The sequence below is a fragment of the Sceloporus occidentalis genome, unplaced genomic scaffold (genome assembly GCF_023333645.1).
Source record: "Sceloporus occidentalis isolate IW3139 unplaced genomic scaffold, rSceOcc1.0.p SCAF_12, whole genome shotgun sequence".
In the NCBI taxonomy this organism is placed as follows: domain Eukaryota; kingdom Metazoa; phylum Chordata; class Lepidosauria; order Squamata; family Phrynosomatidae; genus Sceloporus; species Sceloporus occidentalis.
Window position 1 is genome coordinate 19,430,554 of NW_028316992.1, and position 23,217 is coordinate 19,453,770.

Here is a 23,217-nt window from a genome sequence, read left to right on the forward strand (position 1 = left end):
TAGGCTTCAGTCTATTATTTCTTAAGGCTTTGGGGGTAGTGCTTCCATGCATCACTCTCCAAAGCCCCACCCTCCTTTCCCTTTGCATCTCTTTTGGTTGGCTGGAAGAGGGGGGCGTGTGCCTTCTTTGGCCTCAAGCCTTCCTCCTCCTCCTCCTCCTCCTCCTCAGTTTCCCAGCATGCACCCTTAACCCCACCCCTCCCTCCTGCACTCCCATTGACTTCTCCCAACCCATGTGGGGCTGATCTCTTTCTCAGCTCTCCTTCTCTCTCTCTGTGCCTTCAGCTGGAAGTGGCTTCGCTACAGAGTTGCAAAGATGGCTGCAGCAGGGCAAGAGCTGGGTAAGGCAAGACCCCCCCCCCTCTCAAACTGTGCTCTTTCAGGGATTTTGGACTCCAACTCCCAGGATGCCAGACCATTGGCCAACGTGGCTGAGGCTTCTGGGAGCTGGAGTCCAAAATCTGAAAGGGCACAGTTTGGTGAAAGCTGTTTTAGGGTATGGAGGGGGGTTGCAATGTTGTTGTCCTTTAAAACAATAGTTGCATGGTCCATCTGCAAGAAACAAGCATTAGCTCTTTGTGCTGTGTTGTATTTTTACAGGAATTTTTATTTTATACTTATTTTTTAATTTAATTTGTCCTAGAACAAACAATGCAGAGGAAAACTATAGGTTCTGGGTAGGAATATGTGTCTATGCTTTAAAATGAGTTTGACACATGTAGCAGTTTGGAAACCCCCCCCCCCCCCTTTGCATTGCAATGGCTCCATCCCACAGAGCCCTAGGATTTGTAGTTTTGAGAGGCATCGGCACTCCGGCAGAGAAGGCGAAAGGTCTGGTAAAACTACGAATCCCAGGATCCCATAGGATGAAGGTGCAGCATTTGAAAAGCGTTGTCAGATGGCAGTGTTTCTAGATGCACCTCTGGTCAGTTGTCGGGCTCCAGACTTTTATAGTTAGTGGATATCAGGATGGAGGAGTTTGACATTTCAGCTCCTGTTTCTTCAGAACTAGAAACTTAGGGCCTGAACGGACAGACCAGACTAAAGTAGCTTCAGGTCACTTTGGAGGTTTGCTGTTTAAATGCTGCATGCGTCCTAAGAGGCTGGAAGCCACACCAAAGCCACACTCCAGTCCTAAGGACTAGAACACAGATTTGGCATAGCCTCTGGCCTCTGTCATTTAAACAGCATAGCTCCAAAGTGACCCGAAGCAGCTTTATTTTGACCTGTCTGTTTGGGCCCTTAGGGACTTATTTTAGGCACTGTGCAGATGGGCGCAATGGGGCGCCATCGTTACGTGAGAGGGGCAGTGCTTCCAGACGCCCCTCGCACATGACAAGGGTGTCAAAATGGCAGCACTCTGTACAGATGGGCGCCGCCATTTTGACACAATGGACACTTAGTGTCTGCATGTCACGATGCCATTGTGACATCGCAAGTGCACCATTGGCACACTGCAGCGTCACAATCGCGCTGCAAAAAGAATCTGCTTTTTGCAGGGCGAGGAAGCCGCGCAGTTTGTCCGCTGCAGCTTCCTCACGCAGCAAAACAAGGCGCGGGCAGACCACCCTTTTTGGGCGGTCTGTACCCCGCCTTAAAGGCTGCGCACATAAATTTGACATTGGATGCATCTACACGGTAGAAATAATGCAATTTGACCCGACACGTTACTCTTTGGTGAAAGGCCTTTTAAAAACTACAAAAGCCAGGATTCCATAGGAAGGAACTACAGTACTTAAAAGTAGTGTCAAACTGCATTGTTTCAACAGTGTAGATGCACCCATTGTTAATTGTTGGACCTTTATAGTTAATGATGTCAGGATGCAGATGTTTGACATTTCAGCTCCTGCTTCTTCAGGAAAGATAGGGCCCCATTTTAAAAGCTGAGCACAACCAAGTGCTGTTCTTGGCCAGGATTTATCTGCAAGCAAAAAACTAACAGATCAGGGGGGAGGGGTTCAGGCCAGCCTTCACCAGGGGCCCTTTAGACTTCACAATTATAATACTATGATCTTACTTTAACTGCTATGGCTGCTCCTGGGGCTTGTATGATCAGAGATCCCAGAGGAGGATTCTCCATCTGAGGACTCCAAAGGCCTCTCCTTCTACTGCTAACAGTCCACAGGATGCAACCATGACAATTAAAGTGGGATCATAGTGTTATAACTGCATAGTGTGAGAGAGGCAGCCAGTCAAAGAGAGATCAGCAGTACAGCTTGCATAGTGGTACAGTCCAAAAACAACATTACCGTTTCAAAAGTCCATTTCTTGGTGAAGGCTTAACCTTTTCCTTTGATTTGCTGTGAATATCTTTTCTCTCCAGATCTTCTCCCCATTGAGATTATACAAACATGCACCTTGAAGTGGCACAGCCCAGAACAGTCCTTTGTCAGTTGCTTCTCCAGAATGTATTGTAAATTAAACCTGAGAGAACAACTTGTTTGGATACTTGAGATGCAAAGGTGAAAGCAACCTATCCGTTTGATTTGGTGGTTTCCAAACTTTGGTCTACTAGGTGTTTTGGCCTACAACTCCCAGAAGCCCAAGCCAGCTTGGCCAACAGTCAGGAATCTTGGGAGGACAAAAGTTTGGGAACCACTGATTTATCTGCTCTATACTTTTGAAGAGTAGGGTATAAATTGAATAAATGTATGAATGATTGTTTTGAATGTTTTGCTTTGTTACTGCCAAGATTTCTCTTGATTGGCACCTGGAGAAACTTTTAAGAGTAGGAGAGATGTGCCAAAAGTAAAATAAATAGGCTGACCCTTGATCCTATAGCTTTTTGCTCTCACTCAGAACCTACCATGCATGGCATCATGAAACATAAAGTGTGGTGGAATCTCTCAGTTCTTTTGTTTTTAATTTTAATATGGGAACTGTAGTCCCAAACTCAGCCGGAATGAAGGCCCTGAGAAAGCGGGTGTTTTTCATTTCCTCCTCTGCCTTTTCTCTAAGTGTTAATTTATGCACCCCAAAAGCTGATACTACATCTAACGAGGAAAGAAAGGTTCACTTATTTCCCCCACCCCTTCCCCAGCTCTGTAGGGATCAGTTTAAACTGGGCCAGGAAATTGCTAGCTGTTGACACAAAAGTCACAAGCACTGCCTTATGCTGATCTTATGTTTCCAATGTTTCGAAGACTACGAAGAAGAATTAATACAGTAATCGGCTGAAATTATCCGTAACTAAGCAATGGCATGGAAAGATGAGACATTGCATCCCAGAACATTATCCTATCACCAATCATTTACTGATGAACTCAGGATGCCATTATAATTGTTATATTAATTCTTCTTCAGTGTAAATTCAAGCTCTGATTCTGCCAGTTACTAGAATTTATTCTATAATAGACTTCTCCTGGTTTGGACTATAGCTCCCATCACTTCTAGCTAGGTGCTTTGGGAAAATTGGAGGCTTGGGTCTGACATATCCAGAATCTATCAGGTTAGAGAAGGTCAGTACTGTATAAAGTGTGTTCATAGTGACAGAGGGCCCAAACAGACAGCCCAAAATAAAGCTGCTTCGGGTCACTTTTGAAGTGTGCAGTTTAAATGCCGCATGTGCCAGTTAAATGATGCATGCTGTTTAAATGATGCATGTGCCTCTAAGGACTGGAGCGCAGCTTTGGCGCAGCATACCTACAAAGTGACCCAAAGCAGCTTTATTTTGGCCTATCTGTTCAGGCCCAGAGTTTCCATTCCCCCTGGGAGAAAGATGGCAAGTTGACTCTAAAATGAATGTCTCATGCCCAGTTGCTGATCCAGTAATGTTGTATATGGAAGTGATGAGTTTATTTCTGTACTTGGGGAAGCTGCACAGTGCAATTCTTTCATTCAGGACCACAGTGAATTCAGTAGTACATAAAATGCACATTATGAATTTTGTCTATATGCTTAATGTTTTTAAATAATGCTTCTTTCCCTTTCCATCTAGCTTTATTCAGTGTCTCGGACAAGACTGGACTGATAGAATTTGCACAACATCTCAGCTCTTTAGGCTTGGCCCTGGTTGCCTCTGGAGGAACAGCAAAAGCACTTCGGGATGCAGGTTTGAATGTCAGGTAAAATCTGTTTAAAGGTTCATGGTATCACACACAGAATCAAATAATTTTGAATAGCTGACACTCCTGGATTTTCCATCACTAATTGGGTTTGGAATTGCACTTAGTACCAAGTGATAGTTCTGTTCTTTAGGTACAAGGCATGCACTTGTTTACTGTGCTTCACTGAATTAGGTCATTACTAGTTTTTAAGAACCATAGTTGGCTGTTAGCTACAGACCTGTTTTTGTCCTGATTTTCATGCCAAGTACACATGACAGTGTGTCTGGCAGCTTGGTAACAAACAATGTAGACTCTGCTGAACTAAATGAACCCAAAGCCTGAGTATTGCTAATTTAAGATCTTGGAGCATCCTCTTCTTAATTGATTCAGCAGATTTAAGTTACCAGATTGTTATCACAAAGTCTGTATTTTAATCCTCTTGTTTATCTAACCATGACTGAACAGGCTTTGTAGGTGGAAGACCAATATATTTAGAAGTTTATTCCGTGAATTTTTAAACTATGTTTGTTTTTACTGATGTATGCACCCTTGAGTCTCAAGCACAAAACAGGATGGAATACAAATATAATACTAATTATAATTTGAATAGATATATAAACTTCCAAGACAAAAAAAAACCCTATAAAATCCCCTGGAAGATTAAAACACATCAAAAAGATATTACTACATTGTGTTCACCCACTCTGGCTAATGGAAGGATCTAAACGAGAACAAGCAGGCTGCATGAACAAACAGTGCTTCCCTGATAACTCTTCCTTAAGAATGTAGCTTCTAATAATGTGTGTGCCAGATGGGCAGGTCCAGGCTGGGGAAGATTGCTTTAGTTAAAATTCAGCCCCTGCTTTTTAACAAACGCTCTGTATCACAGTAGAAGTATTTAGAATATTTTGCTGACCTATGTGTCTGGAGAAAAGGAGCATCAGAAATGTAGTACAAGGAGGAGGAAAGGTCATAGCAGAACAATAACCAAAACACAGCCAGCCAGATAAGTAGGCTGTTAACAAAGTCTACTGATAAGCTGAGCAAAAGAGAAAGGAGAAAGAAATAGTACAAGAAATTAAGTTGCAATGTAGGATTTTGCAGTGTTAGATGCGGGGATTACTCAGCCCTTGCACAACAGAGGCACTTTTCTACTGTGAACATTCAAGGCCAGCTTGTCATTTGTATGACCAGAGCAGAACCTTTTGCAGCACAAGGGTCAGGAAGGTGCTACTACAAACAGGTTCATTTATTTTAGTCCTTGAGAAGCTCTTCCACTGGGGCAAGAAGTGGCACACCTCCATAAAAAGAAGCCCACATGATTTGTGTGCAGAAAAGCAATCAGGTTCAGTCCCTGGCATCTTCAGATAGGGCTGAGAGAATCTGCTACACAGTAAACAATATAGAATTAGGTGGACCAGTTGTCTGACCCATGCTCCTATCGCTTTAAAATTATTAATTGTATAGTACAATGGGTTTAAAAGATACTGTACCCTGTAAACGGTCCCTGCTCCTAAGAGCTTCTTTCATGAAGTTTGAAAATGGGGAGGTAGAAGAATACTAAGGAATTAATAAATACAGTGCACCCTTGCCTTATGCAGGGGATCCATTCCAGACGCACACACACCCCGCGTAAGGCAAATTCCGTGTATGCTTGAGCCCCATTGAAAACAATGGGGCTCGTGCATGCGGCCATTTCCTGTTTGTCGCACGACTTTCAGCATAAGCTGAAAGCTGCATATAGTGCCCTTGTATGTCGCGAGCGCACTGTACATTTCCATGTACCTAGACTTCAAAGTGGCTAAGAATGGCATCAGAATGGTATGGAATGTGCAGTGCAAGCCTGTGTATGCTTATTCAGACATCAGACCCCCATCCCCCATTCACAATGGGATTTACACTCAAGGTTGTAGCTTTCGTTTCAAGTAAGCAGGCACAGGATCTCTTCTCATGATTTCAAAATGAATCATATTGCCTAAAGTGGCATATTTTAAGAAGCAAAGTCCTCCTTCTAGTCCATTTACCATGGTCCAGGCCTCAGAGGGAGAGAAGAACTGCTGGACCTGATCCCTTTCCCTACAACCATTCCCTTCTCCTTTTGTGTTGTGTCTTTTTAGCTTGTAAGCCTGAGGCAGGGAACTGTCTAAATAATAATAATAATAATAATAATAATAATAATAATAATAATTGCAAGCCGCTCTGAGAGCCTTTAGGGTTGAAGGGTAGGATATAAATACCAGAAATAAAATAAATAATAAAAATATTTTGAACACTGAAGCATTCATGTTGATTAAAATGGTCATGACACTTCAGATCCACACTGTTATAGTTCCAAACAAGGCAGGGCTCCAGAGTGCATACAGGTCTGCAACGTGGTCATTTTGCACACAGTCTCAAAAATGAGCTCACAGTGGCTTTCACTTATACACCAATTCTACAGAAGTACCAGGGGATGCAGGCATTCTAGTCATGGATAGGGGAAAAGACAAGACCCCAACATTCACAGAAGGCTCCCACTGCTATTAATTACCATAGGCCATAGAAAAGTCATTTCAGACTTTTGGAAAGGGAGAAAAATGTACAGAAGCTGCGAAGCTGCCATGTAATAGTGTCCTGGAGAGGGATATGTGGCTATCTGAAGAACTTCAGAAGATTGATACCAAGGAGGGCCCAGTTCAGCTCCAAGTGTGATGTTCTCCCCCCTTCATCAGTACAAGCTTCATCAGTACACTGTAGAAAATAAGTGGATTTCAGGCAGGTATCTTTGCCAGCCCTAGGCTGAGATGCTGAGGACTGAACCAAGGACCTGTTCCATGTAACCAGGTGTTCTGTCACTAAGGCACCTCCAACTAACAGGTTTTTTTTTTCATTGCATCCACCTTGAAAAATTAAAGCCTCTTTACCAAGAGAAGGAGCTGAGATTCTCATCCTCTCTCTCTCTCTCTCTCTCTCTCTCTGTGTGTGTGTGTGTGTGTCTATATCTGTGTCTGAATCCACATTGCAGAAATAATGCAGTTTGACATGGCTTTAACTGCTATGCCTCAGTGCTATGGAATGCTAGTAAATGGAGTTTGATTAAACTTTTCACCTTCCCTGTGAGAGAGCTTTGGTGCCACAGCCAGGATTCCATAATATTGAGCCATGGCAGTTAAAATGGTATTAAACCAGATTATTTCTCCAGTATGGATGCAGCCTTTATCTATCTATCTGGATATCCATTGAGCATTGTGATGATTAACTAAAAAGAATACTAGAATGATAGAATTGGAAGAGACTACAAAGGCCATCCAGTCCATCCTCCTGCCATTCAGGAATACACCCTTACAGCACTCCTGGCAGATGGTCATCCAGCCTTTGTTTAAAAAACTTCAAAGAAGGAGACTCCACCACGCTCTAAAGCAGCATATTCCACTGCCGCTTTCCTAATGTTTAGGTAGAATCGTCTGAATCTGGGGTTAAGAATCTGTAGTTAAGTGTTTTCTCTTAAATCTGGAGTTTGGGATCAAATTTTAACTTATTAGCAGGATCTTTGGGAGGCTGTAGACTTAATCCTTCTTGCTCCGTCTGCTTCTGAAATGAGAGGGTGGCTCCCAGCATTGTTGTCAGGATCAATATTAAGGCTTTCATCCTCACTGTTATGTCTGAACTATGTTGAATTCCCTATACAATGGATGTAAGTGTTCAGCATGTGAATTGTGACAGTCCTGGTTGCATTGTATAAATCCCAAAAACTAGCAATTAAGTTGGATTTAGGTAATGGCTTGTCCTTGCTCCCATATTTCTGCATTTTCAAATATCTACATTTTTGACAGTCAACGTTTACCTAAGAACATTTGACATTCACCAGTTTTGGTTATTTACTGAGACATGCACATTAGGGGTGCTGCAAACTGTTAATGGATGGAAAGAATACTGAATTTTTAGAGGTACTGTGCAGCATTATGGGTTGAGAAAGAGCTATTGATTATCATGTTTATCAGAATAATCATTGCTAGTTCTGAAGTAACCTTTTGGTTTAAGTCCTCAGACTGCTGTTTGCTGAAATAGCAGATCAGTGTTTTATTCTTTTTATATGTGTGTGTACATGTTGTACATCTTGATTGATGGAACAACCTTCTACCTTTTCCCTCCATCTCTGGATAGAGATGTTTCTGATCTCACTGGCTTTCCGGAAATGTTGGGAGGGCGTGTGAAGACTCTTCACCCTGCAGTACATGCTGGTAAGTGAAGATTAACAGTTGTGTGTCAAAAAACTGTATGCAGTTTGTGTGGTGTTGGCTTCACTTGAGTTGCAAATAACCGGAAGCTTTTCTTTCATTGAAATGCTAAGTTTGAGTCTAGACTATGCCACTTGGCACTGCAGATGTGAGCTCACATCACTAATTGCACAGGCCTAGAAAATAATTTCCTCCATGTAGAAAGCTAGTCCTAAAAGGGTTCTAAGTATTTCCCCAGATACCCAGTTTATAGCGTGTAGAATAAGGGCTAGAATTAAATTCTTTACGGTTACTATTCACCCAGTGAGATAGCATGTCTGAGCCCTGTTGTGCATTATAAGCCCATGATTATTGTTTTCAACTTGCAAAACCTTAAATCAAATGGGTTTATAGCTTAGAAACCTGAAGAAGAGACTGGAATCCTGTTGAGACATTAGCAATAAGATCTGTGAACATACTGGGTTTTCACTTAGAAACATATTAAAGACCTTGCTATATATGCTTAATGACTATGTGTCACATTTCAGATGGTCAAGAACAATGTTTGGTGGCTAGTGTTTATTTTTATTATAAGAAAAAAAGTGGGTTCATGCTGGAGGAATAAGATATCTGCGGATTAATATAACTTTCTGAGAAGCAGCTAGTGATCCAGTTATTCAACACCTTTTTAAGTGTCTTTCCTCCCCAAAATTCCTAGGTGTACTGGCTCGAGACATTCCACAAGATAAAGCTGATATGGCTAAGCTGGATTTCAGCCTTGTAAGGTAAAGTCTTTTAACATGTAATACTGAGTTAATAAATAATCTTGAGATTAACCTCAGATCTGCAGTCGACACCAAGGCTTCTATTCCTCCTCATCTGTGTCTCAGCTTCAAAAAATGATCAGATGCATTTAAGGCATCTTATGTGAGTTGGGTTCTTTTAGGGGATTGGGAAGAAGGGTAAACTCAATAGCAGAAGAGAGTTATAGGCTTTTTTTTTCTTTTGAAACAACAGCAAACATACCCTTTTGAAATTTACATAGTAGTGTTTGCATTTCAACATGCAAGTCAACCTTAAACATAAGATTGCAAAGTTTCAGGGCCATCACTATGATGGGATCCTGTCCAGGAGTCTGTCTGTCCCTCCCCTTCTGATATGTTCCTTTGCCCCTTCCCACAACACTCTGTCAACCAAAGAAGTTAAACACATTATCAGTCTGATTTTGGAGCTCATTGTACTCTGGCATCCCATGCAGATAAATACCAGGTGAAAGATAACAGTGTTATTTGCGGGCAAAACCAAAAACATCCCTCATTGAGAACTTTGCCTATCCATGAAATAACCTAGTCATCAAGTTCAACAGTATCCAAATGAATAAACTTAAGGAGTTTTCATTCATCCCATTGTTTTAAGGAACATTATATTCCATTAAAGTGCATAATTGTACCATAAGAACCATACTTACATAAATATTAGAGTGGGATGATCAGAGTTGTAAATGATTAATGGCAACAGGTCTCACAAAACTTGTAGACACTATCTGAACATCTTATGCACTCTCATTGCATTTCACAGCTGCGTTAAGCATATTGTTGTGATTTCCTACAAGCAGATTGACTCCAGAGATTTTGTTTGCTCCTCTTCCTAGTATTCTGGCCTTAATACCTGTTGTCTGGATAGAGATGTTTCTGATCTCACTGGCTATATAGCTGTAGCTAAACTCACATCCATCCACATCTTCAAGTTGAGTAAAACCTTCAACTTTATTTAGTAACTTGGATAACAACTAATAAAACAGCTCAGCATTTAACAGTAGGAGAAGAAAATGGACGACTGAAAGTAAATTGGTATAAAGTAATGGTACAGTGACTAAACATAAAATTTAATGATGCTATAGGATGTAAGATATCTGGAGAAAGGTAGGCCAGTGAGAAATCTGCTACAGAGAAATAATCAAGCATGGCAATGGTCAGGCCTGATTTGTTACTAACAGTTCTAAGAAGATTTATTGTTACTGATCTGTACAATATAAAAGAATGTATAGTTGATCATACCAGTTCTGAAGCTGCCTTTCCCAAATCTTAGGCAAGTTGGCCTAGATTCAACAAAGAGTTTGATCAGCTCACAAGCCAGGTCCACTAGAAGGAGAAATCCTTTGGAATATTCTGTCTGTCATGGAAAAAATAATGCAATCCAAATTTCATTTTATGGTGACACCTTTATGGGGCCAACCAAAAAATGCAAAATATATTACACTGTTGTGCATTACTCAGCTTCCACGTAATATAAGCATTTAAACAGGCAATACAATATTTGCTGGGAGGAGGAGGTTCACTGTTCTGATTAAGTAATTAAAAGCGTTCACACTACCCTTGGTTTTCATATAACAAAAAAAATGTTCTGAGGATTGGGATGTGAGACTGCAATATTATTATGCACTGTAGAAAGAAGAATCATTGTTTTTCCCAACTTTGGTGCATAACTCTGAGTTAATTTTGAAATCCAGGAAATCCTTTTGTTGACTCTAGACTGGTGGGCAATAATCTCTAGGTGAAATTTTGTTTGTTTTTCTATGGGCCAACCACAGTCAGGTCCCCCCCTCCCCAAGCTAGTTGTCTGGCTCATGGCAAACTGCTAAAAAAAAGGTATTCTTGCTAAACCCAGTAAATATCTTGTTAGATTTTTCACAGTCTGGCCTGAGTTGTGATGAACTGCTATGACTCCCATCCCTATGGTTTTAGTGAGAGAAATAAGCATGTATTTAGCTCTTTCTCTGTTAGGATGAGTAAGACCAAAACGTACTTGTATTTGGCTGGACTGTGCCCATAGCTCTCACTTTTTAGTAATCTGGGAGCAGTGTGTGTCTCCTGCTGGTACCTTTTCTTCCTTTGAACTATCTGTGTAGATAAATTGCACTCCTCTTTTGTTGAGCTACCTGAAAGCAACTGTTAAGTGATGACCTGTTCCCATAAGCGGCTTCGCTGAGGCAGTGACTTGGAACTGGCATAAGAGTCTTCCTGCTGTTACAAGGCCTGTGGCCAGGTTGAATTCTGAACCTGCTCAACCTCCTTGCACTGTGCCAGCAGATCAGGGATAAATTCAACTGTGATATCTCATTAGGCCTTCATTAAAACCAAAAAAATCTCTCTTCCCTTATCACAATCAAATGTATGGCACTTATTTTGATGTTTGATCGTGGAAGAACAGTCAAACAGTTCTGTCCTATATAGCTGTTTTTTTAAAAAAAATTGAAAACAATATTCTCATCCTTTTTCCAGAGTTGTAGTTTGCAACCTCTACCCCTTTGTCAAGACTGTGGCATCCCCAAATGTAACTGTTGAAGAAGCGGTGGAACAGATTGACATAGGTGCGTCAAAGAAACCTTTGTTCCTGTGGGCTGTGCTCTGGAAATACACATCAGTTGTATGCCAACTGGGTGCCACTTGTTGCTCTTTTATTCATTATTATATTGGTTTTTTCCAGGAAAAGTAGGACTGAAAAATTTTCCAATGCTGTGGATATTGTTATGTGATTTATCATGTTTGATTTGGATATTATATTCAATCTCCTTCAAAGCTTTATATGGAAATAGTTTTACTGGAATATTTGAACTGGAATAGGAAGAGAATTGTATAGTATAGACTTCCTTTGTATTTAATGAAAAATTACCACACTTGAAAGAACATATTTTTTTAGGACACATACCTAAAGAGATCTGTATCTTACACCATCAATTTTAAATTTCTTTGCTGAGGTATAACTTGTACCTTCAACTTCACTTATTCACTCTCTGCACTATTTATCAGTTCCATTTCAAGTTGTGAAAAATCTGATTCAGCACAACTAGTTGAACGCTGTTTCACTAAAGGATGGATGTTAGTCTGTATGCACAGGCAACTTATCATGGTTTGTCTTGACTGCTTGTGACTGACTGCTTGTGATTGAGAAGCAAGAGGTTTTGTGAAACAGAAACAAGCCAGGCAGAGCTAGAACAAAAGTTTTGCAATGCATCCATTTCCCTGAACGCTGGGAGTTTGTCAGAGCTTGTGTCCGTAGAAGAATAACTGCAAGTTCATATCCTATATTTAGCCCACCTAATATGTCTGATTGCAGACAACTTTGAATAGGCAAGTGTGTGTGTAGTTTATATAAAGTGTGGTAAATATAGCATTGGAAAGTATTCTGGAAAGTTTCCCACCCCGCATTTCTTTTCTTAATTGAAACAAACTTTCAGGGGTTTGTACACACTCACTCTTCCCCATCGGTGGTGTATGTTGGCAATCCTGGACAGCCGCAGTGAAGCTGGACATACAAAAATAATGGCAAATTTTAAAATGGTTTCCTAAATACATTTGGCCTACAATAGGCAGATGAACATACTGTATATACTCAACAATAAGTCAATCGCATATATAAGTTGAGGGCAGGTTTGGGGGCCAAAATTATGGATTTTGATATATGGATAACTTGAGAGTAAACTAGGGACATGTTACAAAGGATCTAAAGGATGAAGAAAAAGAAAACAGTACCAAAGAACCTACAGGATTCCAGCAAGCACAACTGTTTGTGCTCACACTAAAGGCTGGATAGATGAAAAAGTAGAAGGGGATCAGTGCTTCCAGGACAGATTACACTCTTGCCTTTCACCAGGGGATGGTTTCTTTTTTTAAAATATGATTTAAAGTACAGTACTTATATTGACCGATAGATAAATTGACTTAAGTTTTTGGGTCAATTTTTTACTAAAATTTCTAGACTTATACATGAGTATATACACTAAGAAGCCAATGGAGAAATGGCTAGAGAAACATTTTAGCTATATACGTTATTGTAGAATACCCTTTGCCATCCCTATCTCCCAAGTGTTTTAAAGTCCAGCTCATATCAGTCCCAGTCAGCATTGCCACAATGGTGATAGACGCTGAAATTTAAAACATCTGGAGGATACCAGGTAGGGGAAGGCTGTGTAAGAAATGAATGTTGTTGAGCTTAATATTTCTGAGGTGTCTGGAATGCTGTATAGATAGGAAAGTGGTGATGTTTTCTTGGTTTCCATTAATCATAGGAGGTGTAGCCTTGCTGAGGGCTGCAGCAAAGAATCATGCTCGTGTGACGGTTGTATGTGATCCTGGGGACTACACCACCGTAGCAAAAGAAATGAAAGCCTCCAGTAATAAAAATACCTCTTTGGAAACTCGTCGCCAGTTGGCTCTCAAGGTATATGGTAATCTCTTTCTGTGAGTGGTGTATTTTTGCAACTTTTTAAAGTATCCTGTCTGGTGCTTGAGTCTCAGCCCCTCTTTCTTCAGGCTTTTACTCACACCGCTCAGTACGATACAGCCATTTCTGATTACTTCAGGAAAGAGTACAGCAAAGGAGTGTCTCAACTTCCCCTGAGATATGGCATGAATCCACACCAGACTCCTGCTCAGCTCTACACTTTGAGGCCTAAACTTCCTCTCTCGGGTAGGATATGCTTGAAAATGTATCATTATGGATGCCATGGAAATACTTGGCCATGGTACTTCTGAGTATCCCAAGCAGCAAATCAATTATGTTGCTTTAACATTTTTTATAACCCTGAGTGGTACGTATCATGCCAGTATTGCAGGTGGCAAACAGAGTGACATCCCCATTCCTAACCAGTACATTCATAACAAGGATGAGATAGCAACCAAGGACTTCTAGCAGGCCTTTGAAAATTGATCTTCTTGTATTATGACCAGTATAGTGTGCTGGACTTTTATTTGAGTTTTTTAAATAGTTTATATTTTTAACTGATTTTTAATTTTATGATGGTTTAATTGCTTTTTAATTGTTGTGTGTTGTCGATTTTTTAACTATATTGATTTTAATTGTTCTAAGCCTCCTTGAGTCCCAAATGGGGGAAAAAGAGGAATTTAAATAAAAATAATGATGAAGATAATAATTGTTGATTCATGTCTCAGTCATATAGGCATTGCATTTCACAAACTCTCAGTAGTCTGGCATACTTGCCAAAATGTTGGACTTTGACTGGGAGCATGTGAATTCCAGTCCCCTCTCAGCAGCCAAGTTTGTTCATTGACTTTTATTCAGTCACTTTATCTCACTGCATTGTGAACATCTTTTAAAGATTAAAAGAGGAAGTCTGCCCTGAGTTTCTTGCCAGAAAATTTCACAGCTTTCTCATAGACTTCATTTGAGCCCTTCTCCCCTTGTTCTGTGCTTTCCCATATTGTTAGCTTGCTGCATTTCTTGGGAGTTCAACAATGTCAGCTTCTCATTCTTTAAAAGGTTGTATTGTGATACATTTTTGCAAATAACTTTGCCATCTGGGACAGAAAGCTTTTGTTCCATAACTTGATTTTCCCTGCATCTTCTTTGCCTCCTTTTTATTCACCTACAACCTGTTTCTAACTAGAACTTGCCCATGTTTTTCAGAGACCTAGGCCTAAAAAGCTAGAGTAAATCTATCCAATGAGATTTCCATAACTGTTGGTTCATCAGTTGATTCAGTGGGTCTGTTCTCATAGGTATTAGGTATTGTATCTACGCTTGAGTTATTCAGGCTTTAAACTGGAAAACATCATGTTTATTCCATATAACTCAAGAGTCACATTCTGACTTTCATTACTAAACACATGAAGAGATTCATGAAAACTCAGGGAATAACTTTGTCCCCCTGATGATATTGTATGGGTCAATGATGTTCCCTAGAAAGTGTATGGAGCAAGTCACCTCTATATGCATAGGGCTTCCTTCAGGGAGATGTAGCCATGAGGTTGGAAAGATACTAAATACATTGCCAGGAGGCACAAGATTTAAATTTAGTACATCATATTAGCAGGTCACATAAAGTGCTTCAAAACCTTGAATCCAAATGTGCTTCCCCCTTCCCCCTTGTTATGCTAAATATTTAAAAATCCACTTTTATTTTCTTTTTTCTGTTTTTCCCCCTTTGTGCTTTGCACTGTGAGGGTTAAAAGGAAAGAAATGTACTGTTCCCATAACACTGAGTTCTGAAACTGAGCATAACTGAACTGATCGGTAAATATAATTGATAGCTTGACTGTTGAGGCTCCCCACAGAATGGTCTTCATGACTGAATGGGCTTTTCTCATCTGCCTGCAGTGCTGAATGGTTCCCCAGGGTTTATAAACCTTTGTGATGCTCTAAATGCCTGGCAGTTGGTCAAGGAGCTCAAGCAAGCTTTGGGTATTCCAGCCGCAACCTCCTTCAAGCACGTCAGTCCAGCTGGTAAGATGACAGCTTCAACTTCTGCTCTGTCTTGTTTATGTGGCTGTGCCTTCTCCTGCGGCTTATTGAGCTGTCATTTAAAAGGTGCTGCATTCTTTGCATGCATCTATCAAGATGTACCTGTGGAGGGATGCACAACTGTAGAAGATCTGGAGGCCATTTTTTCCTTTCTTAGACCCTGCACGGGCTGAACCTGCTCCTGGCTTTACCATCTTTAAAAAGGTATTTTTGTTCTGTTTTTTACTAAAATACAGCACAGAGGCATGAAGACTGGAAGCATGATTGACACATTTTTAAAACAAAAAAGTGCAATGGGGGAGGGAACACTCAGACTGCAAAACTGTCCTTTGAGAGTAACATGTTTCTAACCCTTGTATTAATACCTTCTTTAGAGGAAAGCCACAAAGCTATTACCTGCAGCGTTCTTACACCTGACTCTATTTTGGAGAACAGTTGATAGGCAAGATTCACCAATGGTCTTTGCCTGTGTATGAGTGGCCTGCAAAAATAATGCCACATGTCTTCAAGTGAAGTGTGGGCAAAGAGTGACATATGGCTCTAGAACTATTTTTGTGGACCTCATGGACTTCTCAGGAGGGGTCAATTGCACCCTTTACAGAGCGTGAGGGGTATTTTTACCATTTTGTTTTAACTTCCATGGACCATTTTAGGGCACAGGAGAGACCTTTTTAAAAAAGTGATCAAGCAGTGACTTCCCTGTCATTTCCTGTTGTAAAAAAGGTGTTTCCAGTGCCTAAAATGGTCTGAGGGTGCTAAATATGTTGTGAAAATGTCACCACTTCCCATAGAGGGCATTTGGTGGCAATAAACTTATTTTCTTTTGCATGGGATGGGTTCAACTGTGGGTGTATTCCCTAAACCCCTCCAAGATGTAACCTGAGGAACCCCTCCAGATTACTGGTGAGTGATGGAAGTTTTTTTAACACTTTGCTTCCTGTCTTTGCTTGTTCTGTCCTGCAGGTGCAGCTGTTGGAGTTCCCCTCACTGATGAAGAAGCTCAAGTCTGTATGGTGCATGACCTGAAGCCCACCCTGACACCCCTGGCAGCAGCCTATGCAAGGGCAAGAGGTGAGTTTTCAAAACTAGATTGCCTCCACCCCTTAAGTATTATTGCCCCTGTAGAACTCTTGCCCAGATACATTTCGACATCCATATCTGCAGGGGATACATTCCCAGACCTACTGCAGATAGTGAAAACCACAGATGATGGTGAACACTTTATTTCTGCTGGAGATTGATCACAGAGTCGCACTGGGACTCCAGATGCCTAGACAGACTTTTTTTTCTAGATGTTGGAAAGTGAAACTCAACCTGTACCAGTCATCCTGGAATAGTTGATGGGGTTCATCACATTAAGCAGTTTCTTTATGATATTTGTCAAGTGACAAATGGAGGAAATGGTGTACTGTTTTATTAGTCAGTGCTACTCAATATTGGTTGTCCCTGAACTGGTGCCTGTCTTCAAGTCATTGTCTGCTGTGCCAGGAGAGTTCCCAGGAAAAAAATGAAACAATTCTCCCTGGCATATTGGACCAAAACAATTGCCGGTCCTGCGCATCAGATAGCTTATGAAGCACTGTAATACAGTACAGTACAGTGTAGTATAGTATAACTGACTCAACTTTAGTGGCTACAGTTTTTTAAAAAATGATGCTTAGCTTGATTCACACAAATAAGTGAAAGCACGGTTCCTGCTGCAGGGCAACCTCTTGCTCCTTCAGAAAGCAATCCGTTTAATACAGCAGCTCAACAGACAGATTTGTTGACTATTTGTTCACCACCATGCTGTGGAAAACAGCCTTAGAGAGACTGTAAGGATGCTCAGTCCTGCCAGCTAAGCTGCTGCATGGAATATTTGCCTCCTGGGGCAGCTTCTGTACTTCTTCATTTGAAGAAGCTGCTGTAGTAGGCTGCACATTCAGTAAAAATCCTGCCAATCCGAAGTGGCTTTAGTCTTATATCTGGAAATGAGCTGCACTAAACACTGTCAGACCTGGCACCTAAATAAACATATCTAGGATTGGGTGGTACACGAAGAACCTAGCATAATGTGGGAGCTTTAACTCAAGAAGTAACGTGGTGCAAAATTTTACTTTTTTCCAGGTGCTGATAGAATGTCATCTTTTGGTGATTTTATTGCGCTCTCAGATATCTGTGATGTCCCCACTGCAAAGATCATTTCCAGAGAGGTCAGTGTCTCTGGCATTCTTTACTTAAATGCAGATGGAGCTGGTGTTATCGATGCATAATTAGAGGGTGGGTGGGAATAAGGAACAGTTTTGTCGGCAACTATTATTTTGCATTGTGCTGCCTGAAAGTGTCGTATAAGATAGTAAATGGTGGTAGGCAAGTAAAGAGGACAACCACAGAGAAGGGAGGAGAGCATGTTTACAGCTGAAGTGCAGAGGTGGAGAATGGAAGAAAGGAGGTGAGGTAAAGATGTGGTCCTTCATGGGGACAGATCCTGCTGCCTCAGGCAGCCTCTTCACTCTGTCTAATGTTAGGGCAGGCTCTGCATGTGTCACAGAAAGTGAGGAATGAAGGGATATTCCTCAAAGGTGTGGCATGCACACAGCAAACTGTACCCTGTGCTTCAACAAATAACAGTTCTAAAATGAAGGCTAGCTCAAGAATGGCTGTTAAGGCAAGATAGTATAAGCTTTGTTTGTAACAGCACTATTTAACAGAAGAGGGGGGAAATAGGATGGTTTGGTGTCTCCAGTGCCACAACAGGCTATACTGGTATGCCTGCTGTTGGCCAGAAGTGATGTTTCAGGTGACTACCAGTTACTTCTGATTCCTTTCTGGTTTGGTTTTAGTTTTACTTGCTATTCAGAGAGGAAGCATTTTTGGACCTGGAGTCTTTTTTTTGTTTGGTTGCCTTTGTTTCCAACTTACGGAGACCTGAAGGCAAATCTTTCATGGGGTTTCCTTGGCAATATCTGTTCAGAGAGGTTTTCCCATTTTGTCTTCCTCTGAGGGTGAAAGAATATGACTTGCTCAAGATTAAATTGTTGAGTGGAGTTTTGAACCCCGGTCTCCCAGAGTCCTTGTCCAGCACTTAGACCACTACACCACATGGAGTCCTATAGTCTGTTATTAACCAAAATCATTTATTTTGGGCTGTAAATACATTTTAGGGGATCAGGGTTTAGGAGCAGTCAAGTGGCCTCCAGGAAGCCCCCTTCCCTGGCAAAAGCTGCATAATAGTCACCTCTGCCCAAGCAGATGGAGTGGTATGCTAGTTCAAAGAGAGAATTTTGAACAGAAGTGGTAGATAAATAGAGAATGCATGGAAATAGCTGTGTATTCTCCCTTGCATGCACATGCTTCTCTTCCTTGGCCACCTCAGAGTCTTTTGCTCATTCTTGCCTTTTCTAAAACAAAAACAGATTCTTTTGCTAAGATGGCAAAGTAATGCTACTAAATCATGAAGTCTACACATTATGTGTGTGCAGAAAGCCATCATTACTGTTTCTCTGTAATTGGATGTAAACAGTACAATTGTACGTGTGTCCACCTTTCCCCCGAATCCTACGTGATTGGTTCTTGGGAGTCAGCCTACATTTTGAAGAGAATGGAAAAGCCAGGCATAATGTTTTTCAGTAGTTCAAATCAGGGCAACAGGTCCATTGACATTTGGAGCGCCTTTGGTCAGGACCTCAAATTCCAATACCACCAGAGTTGTTTTCTTAGACATTTGCAGTTCAATATATTAAAAAATAAATAAATCCTTGTCCCAACTTTCTTCACAGTTCTGAAATAACTGGTGCAGGTCAATTTTCTATCTTTAAGCTACTGAGAACATAATTATGCACTTCATCACAAACCTCTGGCTGTGTGTCCGCCTATGGATTCTGATGAGTTGATATCACAGCATCTGATTAAACAGATGAGATGGAACTGGGTGGGGACTGGGAAAGCAGAGGGAACAATGTCAGTGTTTATGCCTAATAATGTGTAATTCTCAGGGAATAAACACAAGTTGCATTGATATTTTTTCCCTTTAAAACCACTGATATAACTAAGCCTGCAAGCATAGGTTTACAAAATGATGGAATAACATTTGTGACCTCATGTGTGCAGTCATTCATTTGATATGATTTATTTTATTTATACCCCACCATTCTCCTAATAAGGCAACCAAGGTGGGTGGATGAATGTAAATTTATTATTACCAGAGACACCTAAGGCCTATACTGGCTAAAAGTCAAATTGGGTTATATTTCTCTCTTAGGTTGAGTTTTTATTCAATTTTTTTTAAAGGAAGGAAATTTAGCAAATTTGTTCTGGATCTGTCTCTGATCACAGGTTTACCAATTCACTAGGACGTAGATCATGGCCTCAATTCTATTGCTGATTCCAGCTTAGATTAAATGCAATAAATCAGTAGAATTTACCTATCTGTTGATTCACCATTCAACAGTTGATTCATTAGATCTACTCAGGTTTGGAATAATCAATATTCAGGCCAGTAACATGCAGTACAAGTTCTTCTGGAACTTCAATTTACAGTACCGTAAATTCTTGGATTTGGACATCTGTGATCAGAAGTGGGACCTGCAGCCAAATATTGCCCTTTTCCAGGATTCTCCCTTCTCCCTGATTTCTAGGTTTCCATTCCTCCAACAGCCATTCTGTATTCCATATCATGTTCAGTCTTCCAGATTCCTCCACCTACCTATCACAGGTTTCTGCAGAAATCAAGCCTGTACAGTAAATACCAAGATTGGTGTGTTGACTTGGCTACATAAACATTGGCTCATAGAAAACTGAAGTTTGCTACAATTTCATAAAGATGCTATTTTATTGATTTTGGTCAGCCTAGTCTTTTTTGTGCATGCAGGTATCTGATGGGGTTGTGGCTCCAGGATACGATGAAGAAGCCCTCAAAATCCTATCCAAAAAGAAAAATGGAAGCTACTGTGTTCTCCAGGTTAGTGTTTGGATTGCTCCAAGGCATTTGAGTAAGATGGGATTTGAAAGGTGCCTTATCTCTTTCCTGCCTCACTTGCTCTAAACTCTTTATTTACTAATGTTGCCACTTTCTGCATCAATTTACTTTGAAAAAGTGATAAGTGAAAGTAAATAAGGATATGTATCTCTTCAACTTGCATGTAAGGCTTTAAGAATGTTGTCTCCAAGTTAATAGAATAATTCCAAGCAATTTTGGATAGACTGAGTCCAGGTTGTAGCATGCTTACTGTTTATCTTGCAAACTTGTCTTTATCATTATGATGATGGTATAAAATCACTTTGACGTGCCATAATGAAAGCTTAAACATGGAACAATATGTTGTCATGGTTACCAGGAAAACTTGACAAGCATGACCATGATTCAGAGGGCCATGCAGACAACCCTGGCATATACACCTGCATTTCCACCTCAGTAGCTGTACCCAAAGAACTCCAGATCTGCATTTTGAAATTTTACTACATTTAAAAAGCTATTAGGATTTTAATGGCTTCCCATGCACCCATATTATTTTCCCCTTTTCCATTTGAAAAGAAGCTTTTGTTTCAAAACAACCCCCTTTCCCTTTGCAAGTCTTCAGTAGCAATTTGAACACAGATGAAACAGCTGCATGGGTCAATGTAGGATTTCCCCTCCCTCTTCTTTAGAAATTGTAAGCATTTTGGAGGGAGCAGACTTCAAGTATCCAGAATAAATTGGTATTTCACACCCCATTGCTCTTAGTCCATATCTGTCTGCCTCTGTTCATCAGTTTTGTCCCAGAATTCTTTCTCACGTCGTCTTTTCAGCTGATTCCTCTTATCTTGCTCCAGTGGCGGTTTATGGACTTGAGAGTAGGAAGTTGCTTCCCCACCAAACAATGAAAGGAGTAGTCCACAGGCCTGCCTGTAACTTGGTGTCTGTGCAACAATTCTCATAAATTTATTTTTGGGGGAAGGAATGATTAAACAGTAGCTGTTTGTAAAATGCTAAGCAAAAATGAATAAACTAAGCATAGAACAAGCTAATTTTGCACTCAGCTTCAGCAAAGGAATATCATGCATAAAAGTTTGCTACATGCTGGAAAAAGTCAATGCCTATAGTCATAAGTATGCATTTTGTGCCTTTTATTTTCTTGCAAGTGTGTTTTAGATTATAGCCTTAATCAGATTATTTTATGAAAGAGAGAGAGAGAGAATGTTTTGTAACCATGTTACTTAAATAAATTCAAGCATAGAAGCTTCAGCAGATGCTGCTGGTATGTTAGGGATTTTAAATTCTGGACCTGATTTTTCTTGGAATCATGGGATCCATATTCAATCTCTGGTAAGCCTCTTGACACGCATTTGCTTTAAATGAAAAAGAATGTCACAGTAAAGCAATGTAACACAATAATGGTGGTGGTGGTAGTGGTAGTGGGAAAGCTGCATTAGGCTTTCTTGGGCTTGAAATCATTTTCCTCCTTTCAGATGGACCCAACTTATGAGCCAGATGAAACTGAAGTCCGCACTCTCTTTGGACTGCATCTAATGCAGAAGAGGAATGATGGCGTAATTGACCGATCGCTGTTCAAGAATATTGTTACAAAAAATAAAAATGTGAGTAAGGGAAAGGGATGTCTTAATGACAGAACTATAAGCAAGTGCAACCTTCAGTAAAAGAAGTTTAGAAAAAAGTAGGGAGAACTACACACAGTCTAGTTCAATGGTATGAAGGAGAGCGCTATAGCTCATTGGCAAGACATATGCCTTACATGCATGCAGTAGCACATTCAATTCTGTGACATGTCTGATCAATTAGAGCTCTTCCAGCAAGACTGGTAATGATCTTTCCTGCTTGTGAATCAGTCTTAGGTGGTACTGGTCCAGATTTAGGTGGCTGACCTGGGAATCCATCACACTGCATAGTTATAGCAATATGATTCCACTTTGTCCGTCATGGCTGTCTCCTATGAAATTCTCTTGGGGTTGTAGTTTGGCCAGAGTCACCAGAGAAGCTCTCTGGCTGATAATAGTCAGTGCCACTCCCTAAGCTGCAAATTTTAGGATTCCATAGGATGTTACCATGGCAGTTGTAGTGGAATCACTGTGCCATAATTGTGTACTGTGAAATGACCAACTCCTTGCAGTATTTGCTTAAGGCCAAAATATCATATGTATTTGGGTCCCATCAGAGTCCCAAAAGTAACCTTGCATCAAAATCAGTCCCCAAAAAACCTCAAAATGCACAATCTCCTTTTCGGCTGAGAAGAATGCATTTTTAAAAACTACAGCTCACAGAACCACCTAGCCAGTAAGGCCTTGCTGACCAGATGATTATGGAAATTGTAGTTCACAAAGAGGGTTTTTCCAAGCTCCCCTTAAAACATCAGAAGGTGGTGTGTGCTTTGTCAGTATCCACTGTACTGTACTGTACAACCACACCTGTGCAGGGTTTCAGAGTCTTTTTTGGCTTTTTCTCAGCTTGGGAACTGAACAAAACATCTGCATGCAAAGCATGTACTTTCTCCCAAGTGTGCCTGTTTTCAAACCAGGAGGCAGCATTCAAAGTAAAAGTGAACATATAACCATCTGAAACACCCCGACACCCCTACATGCATGGCTTTGGCAAAGGCTGATAGCCGTCAGTTCATGCTCCCAAAGTCGCCTTCCTAGTTTGGGTGATGTGAGACCTTAAATACACACATAGAGAGAGACATCTCCCTGGCTAAGGTGAAATGAATATCTCAACTTCAAACACTCACTCATGGTAATGCTAA

At 40.7% G+C, this 23,217-nt stretch overlaps 1 protein-coding gene across 1 annotated transcript in view; it reads left to right on the forward strand.

Moving 5' to 3' along the window:
* The first annotated feature begins 239 nt into the window (after positions 1-239).
* Positions 240-23,217, forward strand: part of ATIC (5-aminoimidazole-4-carboxamide ribonucleotide formyltransferase/IMP cyclohydrolase) — a 41,084-nt gene continuing 18,106 nt past the window's right edge. The window contains exons 1-12 of the mRNA XM_089478089.1: positions 240-341; positions 3,938-4,064; positions 8,190-8,266; positions 8,961-9,027; positions 11,524-11,612; positions 13,311-13,462; positions 13,555-13,711; positions 15,359-15,484; positions 16,466-16,573; positions 17,609-17,694; positions 20,352-20,441; positions 21,929-22,057. Of these exons, the coding sequence (XP_089334215.1) occupies positions 317-341; positions 3,938-4,064; positions 8,190-8,266; positions 8,961-9,027; positions 11,524-11,612; positions 13,311-13,462; positions 13,555-13,711; positions 15,359-15,484; positions 16,466-16,573; positions 17,609-17,694; positions 20,352-20,441; positions 21,929-22,057 (1,233 nt within the window). The 5' untranslated portion in view covers positions 240-316. The remainder of the gene's footprint in view (positions 342-3,937; positions 4,065-8,189; positions 8,267-8,960; positions 9,028-11,523; positions 11,613-13,310; positions 13,463-13,554; positions 13,712-15,358; positions 15,485-16,465; positions 16,574-17,608; positions 17,695-20,351; positions 20,442-21,928; positions 22,058-23,217) is intronic.